A 19,026-nucleotide genomic window follows, 5' to 3' on the forward strand; every position below is an offset into this window, starting at 1 on the left:
GGGATGAGTGAGGGTCTAGGAGCTGAATATTGGTTAGGGGTGGATCAGCGTCAACGGGTTAGGTATTGGTTGGGGTGGGCTATGGTCAAGGCATTGGGTATTGGTTTGGGCAGTGGGTTAGGGTCTAAGCATTGGGTATTGGTTTGGGGTGGGACCGGGTCTTGGTGTTAGGTTATGGTTGGAGTGATGGGTTAGGGCCTAGGCTTTGGATATTAGATGGGAGAATGGGTGAGGGTCTAGGTTTTGGATATTGGATGTAGGTGGGTTAAGGTCAAAGTGTTAGGTGTTGGTTGGGGTGATGGGTTAGGGTCTAGGATTTGGGTATTGGTTGAGACGTGGCTTAGGGTCTAGGGCTTGGGTGTTGGTTGTGGGTGAGAGTCAAAGGTTTATGTATGGTTGGGGGGTGGGTCAGGATCCATGAGTAGGATATTGGTTGGGTGTGTGTTAGGGTCTAGGGGAAGGTTATTGAATGAGGTTGGGTATTGGATGGGGGTGGGTTAGGGTCACGGGTTGGGTATTGGTTAGCAGTGGGCTAGGGTCTAGGCATTGGCATTGGTAGGGGGATGCATTCTGGTCTCAGTTTGGGTGTTGGTTGGGGAGTGTTACCATCTATGGGTTGGGGGTGGTTAGGGTCTAGGGTTTGGGTATTGGATGGAGGGTGGTTAGTGTTTAGGGGTTGGGATTTGGTTGGGGATGAATTAGGGTCAAGGGAATGGTTATAAATTAAGGAGTGTGTTAGGAGCTAGGGGTTGTGACAATTGGTTTGGGGTGGTTTAGGGTTTGGGTATTAGATGGGGGTGGGTTAAGGTCTAGGGTTTGGGACTTGGTGAAGGTGGGTTAGGGTCTAGGGTTTGGGAATTAGTGAAGGTGGGTTGGGGTCTAGGGGTTGGGCATTGGAGGGGGTGGGTTAGGGTCTAGGGTTGGGAATTGGAGGGGGTGGGTTAGGGTCTAGGGTTGGGAATTGGAGGGGGTGGGTTAGGGTCTAGGGGTTGGCAATTGGAGGGGATGGATTGGGGTCTAGGGGTTGGCAATTGGAAGTGGGTGGGTTAGGGTCTAGGGTTTGGGAATTGGAGGGGGTGGGTTGAGGTCTAGGGGTTGGGAATTGGGGGCGGGTTAGAGTCTAGGGGTGGGGAATTGGAGGGGGTGGGTTGAGGTCTAGGGGTTGGGAATTGGGGGTGGGTTAGAGTCTAGGGGTGGGGAATTGGAGGGGGTGGATTAAAGCCTAGGGGTTGGGAATTGGGGTGGGTTAGGGTCTGGGAGGGGGAATTGGAGGGGGTGGATTAGGGTCTAGGTGTTGGGAATTGGAGGGGGTGGATTAGGGTGTAAAGGGGGTATTGGATTGGGAGTTGGTTAGGGTGTAGAGGTGGTGTTGGATTGGGAGTGGGTTAGGGTGTAGAGGGGGTGGTTAGGGTGTGGAGGGGGTATTGGATTGGGAGTGGGTTAGGGTGTGGAGGGGATATTGGATTGGGAGTGGGTTAAGGTACAGAGTGGTATTGGATTGGAGGTGGTTAGGGTGTGGAGGGGGTATTGGATTGGGAGTGGGTTAGGGTGTGGGGGGGTATTGGATTGCGGGTGGGTTAGGGTGTAGAGGGGGTATTGGTTGGAGGGGAAGGTTAGGGACTTGGGGATGGGAATTAGATTGGGGTGGGTTAGGGTGTAGAGGGGGTATTGTATTGGGAGTGGGTTAGGGTGTAGAGGGGGTATTGGTTGGGGGAAGGATAGGGTCTAGGGTTTGGGTATTGGTTCGGAGAGTGGGTTAGGGTTTAGGGGTGTATTGGATGGGGGTGGGTTAGGGTCTGGGGATATTGGTTGGGACAGAGGGTTAGGGTCTGGGGGTATTGGATGGAGGTGGGTTAGGATCTAGGGTTTGGGTATCGGTTGGGAGAGTGGGATAGGGTCTAGGGGTGTATTGGATGGGGGTGGGTTAGGGTCTAGGGTTTGGGTATCAGTTGGGAGAGTGGGTTAGGGTCTAGGGGTGTATTGGATGGGGGTGGGTTAGGGTCTAGGGTTTGGGTATCAGTTGGGAGAGTGGGTTAGGGTCTGGCGTATTGGATGGGGGTGTGTTAGGGTCTAGGATTTAGGTATTGGATGGGAGAGTGGGTTAGGATGTGGGGGTATTGGATGGGGATGGGTTAGGGTCTAGGGGGGTATTGGATGGGAGAGTGGGTTAGGATGTGGGGGTATTGGATGGGGATGGGTTAGGGTCTAGGGTTTGGGTATTGGTTGGGAGAGTGGGTTAAGGTCTGGGGGTATTGGATGGGGGTGGGTTAGGGTCTAGGGGGGTATTGGATGGGAGAGTGGGTTAGGGTGTGGGGGGTATTGGATGGGGATGGGTTAGGGTCTAGGGTTTGGGTATTGGTTGGGAGAATGGGTTAGGGTCTGGGGGTATTGGATGGGGGTGGGTTAGGGGCTTGGTGAACAGACACAGTTACTCAGATGGAATCGTTGATGGGGAATATTCCTCCTGGAGTGACCTTCTCCATCATGTTGGGTTTGGGGGAAGGGTGAAGTTGGGTGTATTTCCCAGTAACTACATTCCCTCCTGGGGAGTGCTGTTTGAATGGGATCTTCCTGTGCCACTGCAGCCCAGCTTTGGAAGCAGCCCTCTGTCCAGATGCTGGTGATGGAGACGGAGGACGAGGACGAGGAGGGAGAGCTCCCTGGCAGCGGGAACACTACGCTGGCCTGCTTCGTGTCTGGCTTCTACCCGGGAGATGTCTACCTGAGCTGGAGGAGCCAGGGCCGGGAGCTCTCTGAGGGAGTGACTACTTTCCCAGTAACACCAGACCCTCATGGGACCTTCCACACAGTCAGCCAGCTCTCTGTGCCATCCCGAGACTGGCACAGTGGGTATAACTTCACCTGCCTGGTGGGACACCAGGCCCTGGAAGGGCTGAAGGAGACTCAGCTCCGGAAGGATTCAGGTATAGTGGCATCGTGGCCAGAGGCAAATCCTCAAGGAAGGACAGTGTCAATGCTGTCTCTCCCACTCCTCCACTCACACTCTCACTCACTCTCCCATTCCCTAACTCACTCCCCCACTCCCTTACTGACTCCCTCACTCACTCCCTCACTCACTCTCTCACCCTCTCAACTTACTCACCCCCTCATTCCTTCCCTCACTCACTCATTCACCCCCTCATTCCTTCCCTCACTCACTCATTCACCCCCTCACTCCATCACTCTCTCATCCCTTCACCGTTCATTCCCTCACTCCCGCATTCTCTCGCTCACTCATCTCCTCACTCACACCCTCACTCCCTCCCTCACCCCTTCACTCTCTCCCTCACTTCCTCACTCACTCACTCCCTCACTACCTGAGTCATTACCTCAGTCACTCACTCACTCCTTCACTCATGCCTGCACTCCCTCCCTCCTTGACTCACTCGCGCACTCACTCACACCCACTCCTTCCCCCTGCCATCCCTCTTCCTGACACAGTCTGAGCCAAACACCCTTCACATTCCCCTCCAATGGAGTTGCACTCTCCCTGCTCCATTCCCGGTTTCCCCTCAATCCCAAGTTCCCAGCTCTTCACCTCTCAGCCAGCATCTTCCATGTTAGATATTCCGAGTTCTGTGCACCGTTTCCCTCTCGCTCGGTCAGACTCACACTCGGAGCACCGTGCACAGTTCCCGTCTCTGTATCCCTCGGTTAGACCCACTTTCCGAGTACTGTGCACTGTTCCCGTCTCTGTATCCTTTGGTTAGACCCACACTCGGAGCACCGTGCACAGTTCCCGTCTCTGTATCCCTCTGTCAGACCCACACTCGGAGTGCCATACACAGTGTCTGTCTCCGTATCTCTCGGTCAGACCAACACTCGGAGCTCAGTGGACCATTCCTGTCTCTATTTCCCTTGATCTGACACACACTTGGAACGCCCTGCACAGTTCCCGTCTCACTATCCCTCGGTCAGACCCACAAAGAGAGCACCGTGCACAGTTCCAATTTAACTAACCCTCAGTCAGATCAACACTCGGCACACCGTGCACAGTTCCCGTCTCTCTATCCCTCAGTTAGACCCACACTCACAGCACTGTTCACAGTTTCTGTCTCTCTATCCCTCAGCCAGACCCACACTCGGAGCACTGTGCACAGTATCCGTCTCTCTGTCCCTCAGTTAGATCCACACTCGGAGCACTGTGCACAGTTTCTGTCTGTCTATCTCTCAGTTAGACCCACACTCGGAGCACCGTGCACAGTTCCCATCTCTCTATCCCTCAGTTAGACGCACACTCACAGCACTATGCACAGTTTCTGTCTCTATCCCTCAGTTAGACCCACACTTGGAGCGACGTGCACAGTTTCCGTCTCCGTAACCCTCGGTCAGACCAAACCTGGAGAACCGTGCATAGTTCCCATCTCTGTATCCCTCAGCCAGACCCACATTTGGAGCACAGTGCACAATTCTTGTCTTTGTATCCCTCGGTCAGACCAAACCCGGAGCACAGTGCACGGTTCCCATCTCCGTATTCCTTGGTCAGACCAAACCCGGAGTACCGTGCACAGTTTCCATCTCCGTATTCCTTGGTCAGACCCAGACTGGGAGCATCGTGAGCAGTTACTGTATCCGTATCTTTCACTGACACCCACACTGGGAGAACCAGGCACTCTCTCTCTCTCTCTCTCTGGCGCTCTCTCTGGCTCTCGCTCTGGAGCGCTCTCTCTGGCTCGCTGTCTGTCTGTCTCTCTGGCTCACTCTCTCTGGCGCTCTCTTTGGCACTCTCTCTGGCCTTTGTTCTGGCTCTCGCTCTGGTGCTCTCCCTCTGGCGCTCTCTCTGGTTCTCGCTATGGCACTGTCTTTCTGGTGCTCTCTCTGGCGCGCTCTCTTGCTGGCTCGCTCTCTGTCTCTCTCTCTCTCTCTCTCTCTCGCTCTCTGTCTCTCTCTGCCCCTCTCTCTGGTTCTCTCTTTCTCTCTCTCTGGCTCTATCTCTATCTCTACCTCTCTCTCTTGTTCTATTTCAATCTCTCTCTCTCAATTACTCTCTCTATCTCTGTTTATATCTCTCTCTGTCTCTCCCTCTCTCTCAATCCCTCCCTCTCTCTCAATCCCTTTCTCTCTCTCTCTCAATCTCTACCTCTCTTTGACTCTCTCTCAATCTCCCTCTCTCTCTCTCAGCTTCTGTCTCCGTCCGACATCCATCTCTCCGAGTGATCCCTCCATCTATCCGGGAGATGGTGACCAAGCGGACTGCGACTCTGCACTGCGTAGCCACCCTGTTCATCCCTGAGCCCATCACCTTGCTCTGGAAGGCTCAGGGACTGGAGGTTCCCGGGTCTTCCCGGATCCTAGTACCAACTGCCAATGAGGATGGTAGCTACAGTGCCCGGAATGAGTTAACGTTGGCACGGAAGGACTGGGAGGCAGGGACCAGTTACAGCTGTCAGCTTGCAAATGCACAGTCCGATCCCATAAGCACCACTCTTCATGTGGCAGACGGTGAGCTTGGGGCAATGAGGTCAGGGGTGGGTCAATCTGGAGGGAGGGTATTGGATGGGAGAGTGGGTTAGGGTCTCAATGGAGGTTATGGGATAGGGCAGCGGCAGAGTCTAGAGGAAGGGTATTCGATGTGGGGGGGATAGTGATGGTCCAGAGCGGGTGTATTAGACGTGGGTTGGGTTAGGATCAGAGGGAGGGTATTCAATGGGAGATGGTGCGAAGTCTAGGGGAGTATACAGTGGGGGGTCCAGGAGCTAGAGGGAAGGTAGTGTCTCGGGTGGGTGTTTGATGGGAAGGTGGGTATGGGCCAGGAGAAGGTAATTCAATCAGTGGTTACGGTATAGAGGGGTGGCATTTGATGGGGGTAGGGTTATGGTCTCTAGAGGGTATTTGATGGGGAGGTGGGACAGGATCTTGAGGTGTTATTCAACAGGGGCTATGGTCTAGAGGGGGCTATTGGAAGGGGTTATGCTCTGTGTGGAGGTTTTACTGGGGTATAGATGGGGTATTGGATGGGTTAGGGTGTAGACAGGGGTAAAGAATGGGGATAGTGTCCGGGGTATTAGATGTTGGTGTTTTATAGTATAGAGGGGGTGTTGGATTGAGGTGGTTAGGGTATAGAGGGGAGTATTGGTTTGCTGTTGGTTTAGGATCGAGGAGATAGTTATTTGTTGGAGTGGGTTATGGTCTAGGGGTTGGGGTTTGGATGAGGCATGGGTTAGCGTCTGGTGATTGGGTAGTGGGTGAGGGTGGGTTAGAGTCTAGGAATTGCATATAGGTTGGGGAGGAATAGGGTCTGGGGGTTGGGTGTTAGTTGGGGAAAGGGTTAGGGTGTGGGGGTATTGGTTGGGGAATGGGTTAGGCTCTAGGGTTGAGATACTGGAGGGGTGAGTTTGGGTGCAGGAGTTGGATTTTAGTTAGGGGTGGGTTACGGTGTAGAGGGGTATTGGTTGTAGAATGGGTTAGGGTCTAGGATTTACATATTTGATAGGGAGGGTTTGGGTGTCGGAGTTGGGTATTGGATGGGGTGTGAGTTAGGGTCTAGGTATTGGGGATTGGATGGGGTTTGGTTTGGGTGCAGAGGGGTATTGGTTGGGGGTGGGTTCAGGTCTAGGTGTCGGTTATATTTGGGTGGGTTAGTGTTTCCGGGTTGTGTATTGGACAGAGAGTGTATTAGGGATTAGGGGTTGGGTACGGGATGTGAGAGTGTGTTAGGCTTTAGGGGTTGGGTATTGGACGGAGAGTGGGCTAGGGTTTAGGGGTTGGGTATTGGATGGGGAGTGGGTTGGGGATTAGGGGTTGGGTATTGGACGGAGAGTGGGTTAGGGTTTAGGGGTTGGGTATTGGATGGGGAGTGGGTTAGGGTTTAGGGGTTGTGTATTGGACGGGGAGTGGGTTAGGGTTTAGGGGTTGTGTATTGGATGGGGAGTGGGTTAGGGATTAGGGGTTGGGTATTGGATGGAGAGTGTGTTAGGCTTTAGGGGTTGGGTTTTGGACGGGGAGTGGGTTAGGGTTAGGGGTTGGGTATTGGATAGAGAGTGGGTTAGGGTTTAGGGGTTGTGTATTGGATGGGGAGTGTGTTAGGCTTTAGGGGTTGGGTTTTGGACGGGGAGTGGGTTAGGGTTTAGGGGTTGTGTATTGGATGGAGAGTGGGTTAGGGTTTAGTGGTTGGGTATTGGATGGGGAGTGGGTTAGGGTTTAGGGGTTGGGTATTGGATGGGGAGTGGGTTAGGGTTTAGGGGTTGGGTATTGGATGGGGAGTGGGTTAGGGATTAGGGGTTGGGTATTGGATGGGGAGTGGGTTAGGGTTTAGGGGTTGGGTATTGGATGTGGAGTGGGTTAGGGATGAGGGGTTGGGTATTGGATGGGGAGTGGGATAGGGATGAGGGGTTGGGTATTGGATGGGGAGTGGGTTAGGGTTTAGGGGTTGGATATTGGATGGGGAGTGGGTTAGGGATTAGGGGTTGGGTATTTGAAGGGGGGGTGGGTTAGGGTTTAGGGGTTGTGTATTGGATGGGGAGTGGGTTAGGGTTTAGGGGTTGGATATTGGATGGGGAGTGGGTTAGGGATTAGGGATTGGATATTGGATGGGGAGTGGGTTGTGGATTAGGGTTTGGGTATTGGATGGGGAGTGGGTTAGGGTTTAGGGGTTGGGTATTGGATGGGGAGTGGGTTAGGGTTTAGGGGTTTGGTATTGGATGGGGAGTGGGTTAGGGATTAGGGGTTGGGTATTGGATGGGGAGTGGGTTAAGGATGAGGGCTTGGGTGTTGGATGGTGAGTGGGTCAGGGTTTAGGGGTTGGGTATTGGATGGGGAATGGGTTAGGGATGAGGGGTTGGGTATTGGATGTGGAGTGGGTTAGGGATGAGGGGTTGGGTATTGGATCGGGAGTGGGTTAGGGTTTAGGGGTTGGGTATTGGATGGGGGTGGGTTGGGGATTAGGGGTTGGGTATTGGATGGGGAGTGGGTTAGGGGTGAGGGCGTGGGTATTGGATGGGGAGTGGGTTAGGGTTTAGGGGTTGTTTGTTGGATGGGGAGTGGGTTAGGGTTTAGGGGTTGGGTGTTGGATGTGGAGTGGGTTAGGGTTTAGGGGTTGGGTATTGGATGGGGTGTGGGTTAGGGTTTAGGGGTTGTGTATTGGATGGGGAGTGGGTTAAGGTTTAGGGGTTGTGTATTGGATGGGGAGTGGGTTAGGGATTAGGGGTTGTGTATTGGTTGGCGGGTTGGTTAGGCTCTTTGAGGGTATTGAATGGAGGGTTGGGTTAGGGGCTGGGAGAGCTGACGTCGTAACCTGGACATGATAACTGATGGGGAATATTCCTGCTGGAGTGACCCTCTCCATCACGTTGGGGTGTTGGTGAGGGGGAAGACGGGAGTTGGGTGTACTACCTCGTAACTACATTCAACTCCTGGAGGGAGGCATTTCAATGGGATCTTCCTGTGCCACTGCAGCCCAGCTTTGGAAGCAGCCCTCTGTCCAGATGCTGGTGATGGAGACCGAGGACGAGGAGGGAGAGCTCCCTGGCAGCGGGAACACTACGCTGGCCTGCTTCGTGTCTGGCTTCTACCCGGGAGATGTCTACTTGAGCTGGAGGAGCCAGGGCCGGGAGCTCTCTGAGGGAGTGACTACTTTCCCAGTCACACCAGACCCTCATGGGACCTTCCACACAGTCAGCCAGCTCTCTGTGCCATCCCGAGACTGGCTCAGTGGGTATAACTTCACCTGCCTGGTGGGACACCAGGCCCTGGAAGGGCTGAAGGAGACTCAGCTCCGGAAGGATTCAGGTATAGTGGCATCGTGGCCAGTGGCAAATCCTCAAGGAAGGACAGTGTCAATGCTGTCTCTCCCACTCCTCCACTCACACTCTCACTCACTCTCCCATTCCATAACTCACTCCCCCACTCCCTCACTGACTCCCTCACTGACTCCCTCACTCACTCCCTCACTCACTCCCTCACTCACTCCCTCAATCTCTCACTCACTTTCTCACTCACTCACTCTCTCACTCACCCTCTCACTTACTCTCCCCCTCATTCCTTCCCTCCCTCACTCATTCACCCCCTCACTCCATCACTCTCTCATCCCTTCACCGTTCATTCCCTCACTCCCGTATTCCCTCGCTCACTCACCTCTTCACTCACACCCTCACTCCCTCCCTCACCCCTTCACTCTCTCCCTTACTCTCTCCCTCATTCCTAACTCAGTCCCTCACCACCTGAGTCATTACCTCAGTCACTCACTCACTCACTCCTTCACTCGTGCCTGCACTCCCTCCCTCCCTGACTCACTCGCGCACTCACTCACTCCCACTCCTTCCTCTGCCATCCCTCTTCCTGACGCAGTCTGAGCCAAACGCCCTTCACATTCCCCTCCAATGGAGTTACACTCTCCCTGCTCCATTCCCGGTTTCCCCTCAATCCCAAGTTCCCAGCTCTTCACCTCTCAGCCAGCATCTTCCATGTTAGATATTCCGAGTTCTGTGCACCGTTTCCCTCTCGCTCTCGCTCGGTCAGACTCACACTCGGAGCACTGTGCACAGTTCCCGTCTCTGTATCCCTCGGTCAGACTCACTTTCCGAGTACTGTGCACTGTTCCCATCTCTGTATCCTTTGGTTAGACCCACACTCAGAGCACCGTGCACAGTTCCCGTCTCTCTATCCCACTGTCAGACCCACTCTCGGAGCACCGTGCACAGTTCCTGTCTCTGTATCCCTCTGTCAGACCCACACTCGGAGTGCCATGCACAGTATCTGTCTCCGTATCTCTCGGTCAGACCAACACTCGGAGCTCAGTGGACCATTCCTGTCTCTATTTCCCTTGATCTGACACACACTTGGAATGCCCTGCACAGTTCCTGTCTCACTATCCCTCGGTCAGACCCACAAAGAGAGCACCGTGCACAGTTCCAATTTAACTAACCCTCAGTCAGATCAACACTCGGAGCACCGTGCACAGTTCCCGTCTCTCTATCCCTCAGTTAGACCCACACTTGGAGCACCGTGCACAGTTTCCGTCTCCGTAACCCTCGGTCAGACCAAACCTGGAGCATCATGCATAGTTCCCATCTCTGTATCCCTCAGTCAGACCCACATTTGGAGCACAGTGCACAATTCTTGTCTCTGTATATCTCGTTCAGACCAAACCCGGAGCACCGTGCACAGTTCCCATCTCTGTATCCCTTGGTGAGACCCAGACTGGGAGCACCGTGAGCAGTTTCTGTATCCGTATCTTTCACTGACACCCACACTGGGAGAACCAGGCGCTCTCTCTGGCTCTCTTTCTCTCGCTCTGGCTCTCTTTCTCTGGCTCTTGCTCTGGCTCTCTCTCTCTCTCTGGTGTTCGCTCTGACTCTTTCTCCATCTGGCGCTCTCTCTGGCTTTTTCTTTGGATCTCACTCTGGCTCTCGCTCAGGTGCTCTCTCTCTGGCTCGCTGTCTGTCTCTCTCTCTCTCTGGCTCTCGCTCTGGCTCTTCTCTGGCTCTCGCTCTGGCTCTCAATCTCTCTCTGGCGCTCTCTCTGGCCCTCGTTATGGCTCTCGCTCTGGTGCTCTCCCTCTGGCGCTCTCTCTGGCTCTCTCTCTGGTGCTCTCTCTGGAGCGCTCTCTCTCTGGTTCGCTCTCTGTCTCTCTCTCTCTCTCGCTCTGGTGCTCTCTCTGCTTCTCTCTCTGGCTCTATCTCTATCTCTAATTCTCTCTCTCGTGTTCTATCTCTATCTCAATCTCTCTCTCTCTCAATTTCTCTCTCTATCCCTGTTTATCTCTCTCTCTGTCTCTCCATCTCTCAATCCCTTCCTCTCTCTCAATCTCTACCTCTCTCTGACTCTCTCTCAATCTCCCTCTCTCTCTCTCAGCTTCTGTCTCCGTCCGACATCCATCTCTCCGAGTGATCCCTCCATCTATCCGGGAGATGGTGACCAAGCGGACTGCGACTCTGCACTGCGTAGCCACCCTGTTCATCCCTGAGCCCATCACCTTGCTCTGGAAGGCTCAGGGACTGGAGGTTCCCGGGTCTTCCCGGATCCTGGTACCAACTGCCAATGAGGATGGTAGCTACAGTGCCCAGAATGAGTTAACGTTGGCACGGAAGGACTGGGAGGCAGGGACCAGTTACAGCTGTCAGCTTGCAAATGCACAGTCCGATCCCATAAGCACCACTCTTCATGTGGCAGACGGTGAGCTTGGGACAATGAGGTCGGGGGTGGGTCAATCTGGAGGGAGGGTATTGGATGGGAGAGTGGGTTAGGGTCTCAATGGAGGTTATGGGATAGGACAGCGGCAGAGTCTAGAGGAAGGGTATTCGATGTGGGGGGGATAGTGATGGTCCAGAGCAGGTGTATTAGACGTGGGTTGGGTTAGGATCAGAGGGAGGGTATTCAATGGGAGATGGTGCGAAGTCTAGGGGAGTATACAGTGGGGGGTCCAGGAGCTAGAGGGAAGGTAGTGTCTCGGGTGGGTGTTTGATGGGAAGGTGGGTATGGGCCAGGAGAAGGTAATTCAATCAGTGGTTACGGTATAGAGGGGTGGCATTTGATGGGGGTAGGGTTATGGTCTCTAGAGGGTATTTGATGGGGAGGTGGGACAGGATCTTGAGGTGTTATTCAACAGGGGCTATGGTCTAGGGGGGGCTATTGGAAGGGGTTATGCTCTGTGTGGAGGTTTTACTGGGGTATAGATGGGGTATTGGATGGGTTAGGGTGTAGAGGGGGTAAAGAATGGGGATAGTGTCTGGGGTATTAGATGCTGGTGTCTTATAGTATAGAGGGGGTGTTGGATTGAGGTGGTTAGGGTATAGAGGGGAGTATTGGTTTGCGGTTGGTTTAGGATCGAGGAGATAGTTATTTGTTGGAGTGGGTTATGGTCTAGGGGTTGGGGTTTGGATGAGGCATGGGTTAGCGTCTGGTGATTGGGTAGTGGGTGAGGGTGGGTTAGAGTCTAGGAATTGCATATAGGTTGGGGAGGAATAGGGTCTGAGGGTTGGGTGTTAGTTGGGGGAAGGGTTAGGGTGTGGGGGTATTGGTTGGGGAATGGGTTAGGCTCTAGGGTTGAGATACTGGAGGGGTGAGTTTGGGTGCAGGAGTTGGATTTTAGTTAGGGGTGGGTTACGGTGTAGAAGGGTATTGGTTGTAGAATGGGTTAGGGTCTAGGGTTTACATATTTGATAGGGAGGGTTTGGGTGTCGGAGTTGGGTATTGGATGGGGTGTGAGTTAGGGTCTAGGTATTGGGGATTGGATGGGGTTTGGTTTGGGTGCAGAGGGGTATTGGTTGGGGGTGGGTTCAGGTCTAGGTGTTGGTTATATTTGGGTGGGTTAGTGTTTCTGCGTTGTGTATTGGACAGAGAGTGTATTAGGGGTTGGGTACGGGATGTGAGAGTGTGTTAGGCTTTAGGGGTTGGGTATTGGTCGGAGAGTGGGTTAGGGTTTAGGGGTTGGGTATTGGATGGGGAGTGGGTTAGGGTTTAGGGGTTGGGTTTTGGACGGGGAGTGGGTTAGGGTTTAGAGGTTCGGTATTGGATGGGGAGTGGGTTAGGGGTTGGGTATTGGATGGGGAGTGTGTTTGGGTTTCGGGGTTGGGTGTTGGATGTGGAGTGGGTTAGGGTTTCGGGGTTGCGTATGGGATGGGGTGTGGGTTAGGGTTTAGGCGTTGTGTATTGGATGGGGAGTGGGTTAGGGATTAGGGGTTGGATATTGGATGGGGAGTGGGTTAGGGATTAAGAGTTGGGTATTGGATGGGGAGTGGGTTAGGATTTAGGGGTTGTGTATTGGATGGGGAGTGGGTTAGGGATTAGGGGTTGGGTATTGGATGGGAAGTGGGAGGGTTTAGAGGTTGTGTATTGGAGGGGGAGTGGGTTAGGTTTAGGGGTTTGGTATTGGATGGGGAGTGTGTTTGGGTTTCGGGGTTGGGTGTTGGATGGGGAGTGGGTTAGGGTTTAGGGGTTGTGTATTGGATGGGGTGTGGGTTAGTGTTTCGTAGTTGGTAATTGGATGGGGAGAGGGTTGTGGTTTAGGGGTTTGGTATTGGATGGGGAGTGGGTTAGGGTTTAGGGGTTGTGTATTGGATGGGGAGTGGGTTAGGGATGAGGGGTTGGGTATTGGATGTGGAGTGGGTTAGGGATGAGGTGTTGGGTATTGGATGGGTAGTGGGTTAGGGTTTAGGGGTTGTGTATTGGATGGGGAGTGGGTTAGGGTTTAGGGTTTGGATATTGGAAGGGGAGTGGGTTAGGGATTAGGGATTGGATATTGGATGGGGAGTGGGTTGGGGATTAGGGTTTGGGTATTGGATGGGGAGTGGTTTAGGGGTTGGGTATTGGATGGGGAATGGGTTAGGGTTTAGGGGTTTGGTATTGGATGGGGAGTGGGTTAGGGATTAGGGGTTGGGTATTGGATGGGGAGTGGGTTAGGGTTTAGGGTTTGGGTATTGGATGGGGAGTGGGTTAGGGATGAGGGGTTGGGTATTGGATGGGGAGTGGGTTAGGGATGAGGGGTTGGGTATTGGATCGGGAGTGGGTTAGGGTTTAGGGTTTGGGTATTGGAAGGGGTGTGGGTTGGGGATTAGGGGTTTGGTATTGGATGGTGAGTGGGTTAGGGTTTAGGGGTTGGGTATTGGATGGGGAGTGGGTTAGGGTTTAGAGGTTCGGTATTGGATGTGGAGTGGGTTAGGGTTTAGGTGTTGGATATTGGATGGGGAGTGGGTTAGGGATTAAGAGTTGGGTATTGGATGGGGAGTGGGTTAGGATTTACGGGTTGGGTATTGCATCGGGAGTGGGTTAAGGATTAGGGGTTGGGTATTGAATGGGGAGTGGGTTAGGTTTTAGGGGTTGGGTATTGGATGGGGAGTGGGTTAGGGTTTAGGGGTTGGATATTGGATGGGGAGTGGGTTAGGGTTTAGGGATTGGGTATTGGATGGGGTGTGGGTTAGGGTTTAGGGGTTGTGTATTGGATGGGGAGTGGGTTAGGGGTTGGGTATTGAATGGGGAGTGGGTTAGGTTTTAGGGGTTGGGTATTGGATGGGGAGTGGGTTTGGGTTTAGGGGTTGGGTGTTGGATGGGGAGTGGGTTAGGGTTTAGGGGTTGGGTATTGGATGGGGTGTGGGTTAGGGTTTAGGGGTTGGGTACGGGATGGAGTGTGGGTTAGGGTTTAGGGGTTGTGTATTGGATGGGGAGTGGGTTAGGGATTAGGGGTTGGGTATTGGATGGGGTGTGAGTTAGTGTTTCGGAGTTGGTAATTGGATGGGGAGTGGGTTAGGGTCTCTGGGTTGTGTATTGGTTGGCGGGTTGGTTAGGCTCTTTGAGGATATTGAATGGAGGGTTGGGTTAGGGGCTGGGAGAGCTGACGTCGTAACCTGGACATGATAACTGATGGGGAATATTCCTGCTGGAGTGACCCTCTCCATCACGTTGGGGTGTTGGTGAGGGGGAAGACGGGAGTTGGGTGTATTACCTCGTAACTACATTCAACTCCTGGAGGGAGGCATTTCAATGGGATCTTCCTGTGCCACTGCAGCCCAGCTTTGGAAGCAGCCCTCTGTCCAGATGCTGGTGATGCAGACCGAGGACAAGGAGGGAGAGCTCCCTGGCAGTGGGAACACTACGCTGGCCTGCTTCGTGTCTGGCTTCTACCCGGGAGATGTCTACTTGAGCTGGAGGAGCCAGGGCCGGGAGCTCTCTGAGGGAGTGACTACTTTCCCAGTCACACCAGACCCTCATGGGACCTTCCACACAGTCAGCCAGCTCTCTGTGCCATCCCGAGACTGGCACAGTGGGTATAACTTCACCTGCCTGGTGGGACACCAGGCCCTGGAAGGGCTGAAGGAGACTCAGCTCCGGAAGGATTCAGGTATAGTGGCATCGTGGCCAGTGGCAAATTCTCAAGGAAGGACAGTGTCAATGCTGTCTCTCTCACTCCTCCACTCACACTCTCACTCACTCTCCCATTCCATAACTCACTCCCCCACTCCCTCACTGACTCCCTCACTCACTCTCTCACTCACCCTCTCACTTACTCACCCCCTCATTCTTTCCCTCACTCACTCATTCACCCCCTCACTCCATCACTCTCTCATCCCTTCACCGTTCATTCCCTCACTCCTGTATTCCCTCGCTCACTCACCTCTTCACTCACACCCTCACTCCCTCCCTCACCCCTTCACTCTCTCCCTTACTCTCTCCCTCATTCCTCACTCACTCCCTCACTACCTGAGTCATTACCTCAGTCACTCACTCACTCACTCCTTCACTCATGCCTGCACTCCCTCCCTCCCTGACTCACTCGCGCACTCACTCACTCCCACTCCTTCCCCTGCCATCCCTCTTCCTGACGCAGTCTGAGCCAAACACCCTTCACATTCCCTTCCAATGGAGTTGCACTCTCCCTGCTCCATTCCCGGTTTCCCCTCAATCCCAAGTTCCCAGCTCTTCACCTCTCAGCCAGCATCTTCCATGTTAGATATTCCGAGTTCTGTGCACCGTTTCCCTCTCGCTCGGTCAGACTCACACTCGGAGCACTGTGCACAGTTCCCGTCTCTGTATCCCTCGGTCAGACTCACTTTCCAAGTACTGTGCACTGTTCCCGTCTCTGTATCCTTTGGTTAGACCCACACTCAGAGCACCGTGCACAGTTCCCGTCTCTCTATCCCACTGTCAGACCCACTCTCGGAGCACCGTGCACAGTTCCTGTCTCTGTATCCCTCTGTCAGACCCACACTCGGAGTGCCATGCACAGTATCTGTCTCCGTATCTCTCGGTCAGACCAACACTCGGAGCTCAGTGGACCATTCCTGTCTCTATTTCCCTCAGTTAGACCCACACTTGGAGCACCGTGCACAGTTTCCGTCTTTGTAACCCTCGGTCAGACCAAACCTGGAGCATCATGCATAGTTCCCATCTCTGTATCCATCAGTCAGACCCACATTTGGAGCACAGTGCACAATTCTTGTCTCTGTATCCCTCGTTCAGACCAAACCCGGAGCACCGTGCACAGTTCCCATCTCTGTATCCCTTGGTGAGACCCAGACTGGGAGCACCGTGAGCAGTTTCTGTATCCGTATCTTTCACTGACACCCACACTGGGAGAACCAGGCGCTCTCTCTGGCTCTCTTTCTCTCTCTCTGGCTCTCGCTCTGGCTCTCTTTCTCTGGCTCTTGCTCTGGCTCTCACTCTCTCTTTGGCTCTCTTTCTGGCTCTCGCTCTGGCTCTCTTTCTCTGGCTGTTGATCTGGCTCTCTCTCTCTCTCTGGTGTTCGCTCTGGCTCTTTCTCCATCTGGCGCTCTCTCTGGCTTTTTCTTTGGATCTCACTCTGGCTCTCGCTCAGGTGCTCTCTCTCTCTCTCTCTGACACTCTCTCTGGCTCTCGCTCTGGAGCGCTCTCTCTGGCTCGCTCTGGCTCTCGCTCTGGCTCTCAATCTCTCTCTCTAGCGCTCTCTCTGGCGCTCTCTCTGGCCCTCGTTATGGCTCTCGCTCTGGTGCTCTCCCTCTGTCTCTCTCTCTCTCTCTCGCTCTGGTGCTCTCTCTGCTTCTCTCTCTGGCGCTCTCTCTGGCTCTATCTCTAATTCTCTCTCTCGTGTTCTATCTCAATCTCTCTCTCAATTTCTCTCTCTATCTCTGTTTATCTCTCTCTCTGTCTCTCCATCTCTCAATCCTTCCCTCTCTCTCAATCTCTACCTCTCTCTGACTCTCTCTCAATCTCCCTCTCTCTCTCTCAGCTTCTGTCTCCGTCCGACATCCATCTCTCCGAGTGATCCCTCCATCTATCCGGGAGATGGTGACCAAGCGGACTGCGACTCTGCACTGCGTAGCCACCCTGTTCATCCCTGAGCCCATCACCTTGCTCTGGAAGGCTCAGGGACTGGAGGTTCCCGGGTCTTCCCGGATCCTGGTACCAACTGCCAATGAGGATGGTAGCTACAGTGCCCAGAATGAGTTAACGTTGGCACGGAAGGACTGGGAGGCAGGGACCAGTTACAGCTGTCAGCTTGCAAATGCACAGTCCGATCCCATAAGCACCACTCTTCATGTGGCAGACGGTGAGCTTGGGGCAATGAGGTCGGGGGTGGGTCAATCTGGAGGGAGGGTATTGGATGGGAGAGTGGGTTAGGGTCTCAATGGAGGTTATGGGATAGGGCAGCGGCAGAGTCTAGAGGAAGGGTATTCGATGTGGGGGGGATAGTGATGGTCCAGAGCAGGTGTATTAGACGTGGGTTGGGTTAGGATCAGAGGGAGGGTATTCAATGGGAGATGGTGCGAAGTCTAGGGGAGTATACAGTGGGGGGTCCAGGAGCTAGAGGGAAGGTAGTGTCTCGGGTGGGTGTTTGATGGGAAGGTGGGTATGGGCCAGGAGAAGGTAATTCAATCAGTGGTTACGGTATAGAGGGGTGGCATTTGATGGGGGTAGGGTTATGGTCTCTAGAGGGTATTTGATGGGGAGGTGGGACAGGATCTTGAGGTGTTATTCAACAGGGGCTATGGTCTAGAGGGGGCTATTGGAAGGGGTTATGCTCTGTGTGGAGGTTTTACTGGGGTATAGATGGGGTATTGGATGGGTTAGGGTGTAGAGAGGGGTAAAGAATGGGGATAGTGTCTGGGGTATTAGATGCTGGTGTCTTATATATAGAGGGGGTGTTGGATTGAGGTGGTTAGAGTATAGAGGGGAGTATTGGTTTGCGGTTGGTTTAGGATCGAGGAGATAGTTATTTGTTGGAGTGGGTTATGGTCTAGGGGTTGGGGTTTGGATGAGGCATGGGTTAGCGTCTAGTGATTGGGTAGTGGATGAGGGTGGGTTAGAGTCTAGGAATTGCATATAGGTTGGGGAGGAATAGGGTCTGGGGGTTGGGTGTTAGTTGGGAGAAGGTTTAGGGTGTGGGAGTATTGGTTGGGGAATGGGTTAGGTTCTAGGGTTGAGATACTGGAGGGGTGAGTTTGGGTGCAGGAGTTGGGTTTTAGTTAGGGGTGGGTTACGGTGTAGAAGGGTATTGGTTGTAGAATGGGTTAGGGTCTAGGGTTTACATATTTGATAGGGAGGGTTTGGGTGTCGGAGTTGGGTATTGGATGGGGTGTGAGTTAGGGTCTAGGTATTGGGGATTGGATGGGGTTTGGTTTGGGTGCAGAGGGGTATTGGTTGGGGGTGGGTTCAGGTCTAGGTGTTGGTTATATTTGGGTGGGTTAGTGTTTCCGGGTTGTGTATTGGACAAAGAGTGTATTAGGATTAGGGGTTGGGTACGGGATGTGAGAGTGTGTTAGGCTTTAGGGGTTGGGTATTGGACGGAGAGTGGGTTAGGGTTTAGGGGTTGGGTATTGGATGGGGAGTGGGTTAGGGATTAGGGGTTGGGTTTTGGACGGGGAGTGGGTTAGGGTTTAGGGGTTGTGTATTGGATGGGGAGTGGGTTAGGGTTTAGGGGTTGGGTTTTGGTCGGGGAGTGGGTTAGGGTTTAGGGGTTGGGTATTGGATGGGGAGTGGGATAGGGTTTAGGGGTTGGGTTTTGGACGGGGAGTGGGTTAGGGTTTAGGGGTTGTGTATTGGATGGGGAGTGGGTTAGGGATTAGTGGTTGGGTTTTGGACGGGGAGTGGGTTAGGGATTAGGGGTTGGGTATTGGATGGGGAGTGGGTTAGGGTTTAGGGGTTGGGTATTGGATGGGGAGTGGGTTAGGGATTAGGGGTTCGGTATTGGATAGGGAGTGGGTTAGGGATGAGGGCCTGGGTATTGGATAGTGAGTGGGTTAGGGTTTAGGGGTTGGGTATTGGATGGGGAGTGGTTTAGGGATGAGGGGTTGGGTATTGGATGTGGAGTGGGTTAGGGATGAGGGGTTGGGTATTGGATGGGGAGTGGGTTAGGGTTTAGTGGTTGGGTATTGGAAGGGGGTTGGGTTGGGGATTAGGGGTTGTGTATTGGATGGGGAGTGGGTTAGGGTTTAGGGGTTGGATATTGGATGGGGAGTGGGTTAGGGTTTAGGGGTTGAGTATTGAATGAGGAGTGGGTAAGGGATGAGGGGTTGGGTACTGGATGTGGAGTGGGTTAGGGATGAGGGGTTGGGTATTGGATGGGGAGTGGGTTAGGGTTTAGGGGTTGGGTATTGGAAGGGGGGTGGGTTAGGGTTT

At 53.6% G+C, this 19,026-nt stretch overlaps 1 protein-coding gene across 1 annotated transcript in view; it reads left to right on the forward strand.

Annotated features, from left to right (window-relative positions):
- The window catches only part of LOC132807996 (uncharacterized), a 32,013-nt gene that overhangs the window by 4,104 nt on the left and 8,883 nt on the right, over window positions 1–19,026 (forward strand). Inside the window, exons 4-9 of the mRNA XM_060821887.1 lie at window positions 2,586–2,924; window positions 5,122–5,442; window positions 8,395–8,727; window positions 10,792–11,112; window positions 14,441–14,773; window positions 16,637–16,957. Of these exons, the coding sequence (XP_060677870.1) occupies window positions 2,586–2,924; window positions 5,122–5,442; window positions 8,395–8,727; window positions 10,792–11,112; window positions 14,441–14,773; window positions 16,637–16,957 (1,968 nt within the window). The remainder of the gene's footprint in view (window positions 1–2,585; window positions 2,925–5,121; window positions 5,443–8,394; window positions 8,728–10,791; window positions 11,113–14,440; window positions 14,774–16,636; window positions 16,958–19,026) is intronic.

The sequence above is a fragment of the Hemiscyllium ocellatum genome, assembly GCF_020745735.1.
Source record: "Hemiscyllium ocellatum isolate sHemOce1 chromosome 27 unlocalized genomic scaffold, sHemOce1.pat.X.cur. SUPER_27_unloc_3, whole genome shotgun sequence".
In the NCBI taxonomy this organism is placed as follows: domain Eukaryota; kingdom Metazoa; phylum Chordata; class Chondrichthyes; order Orectolobiformes; family Hemiscylliidae; genus Hemiscyllium; species Hemiscyllium ocellatum.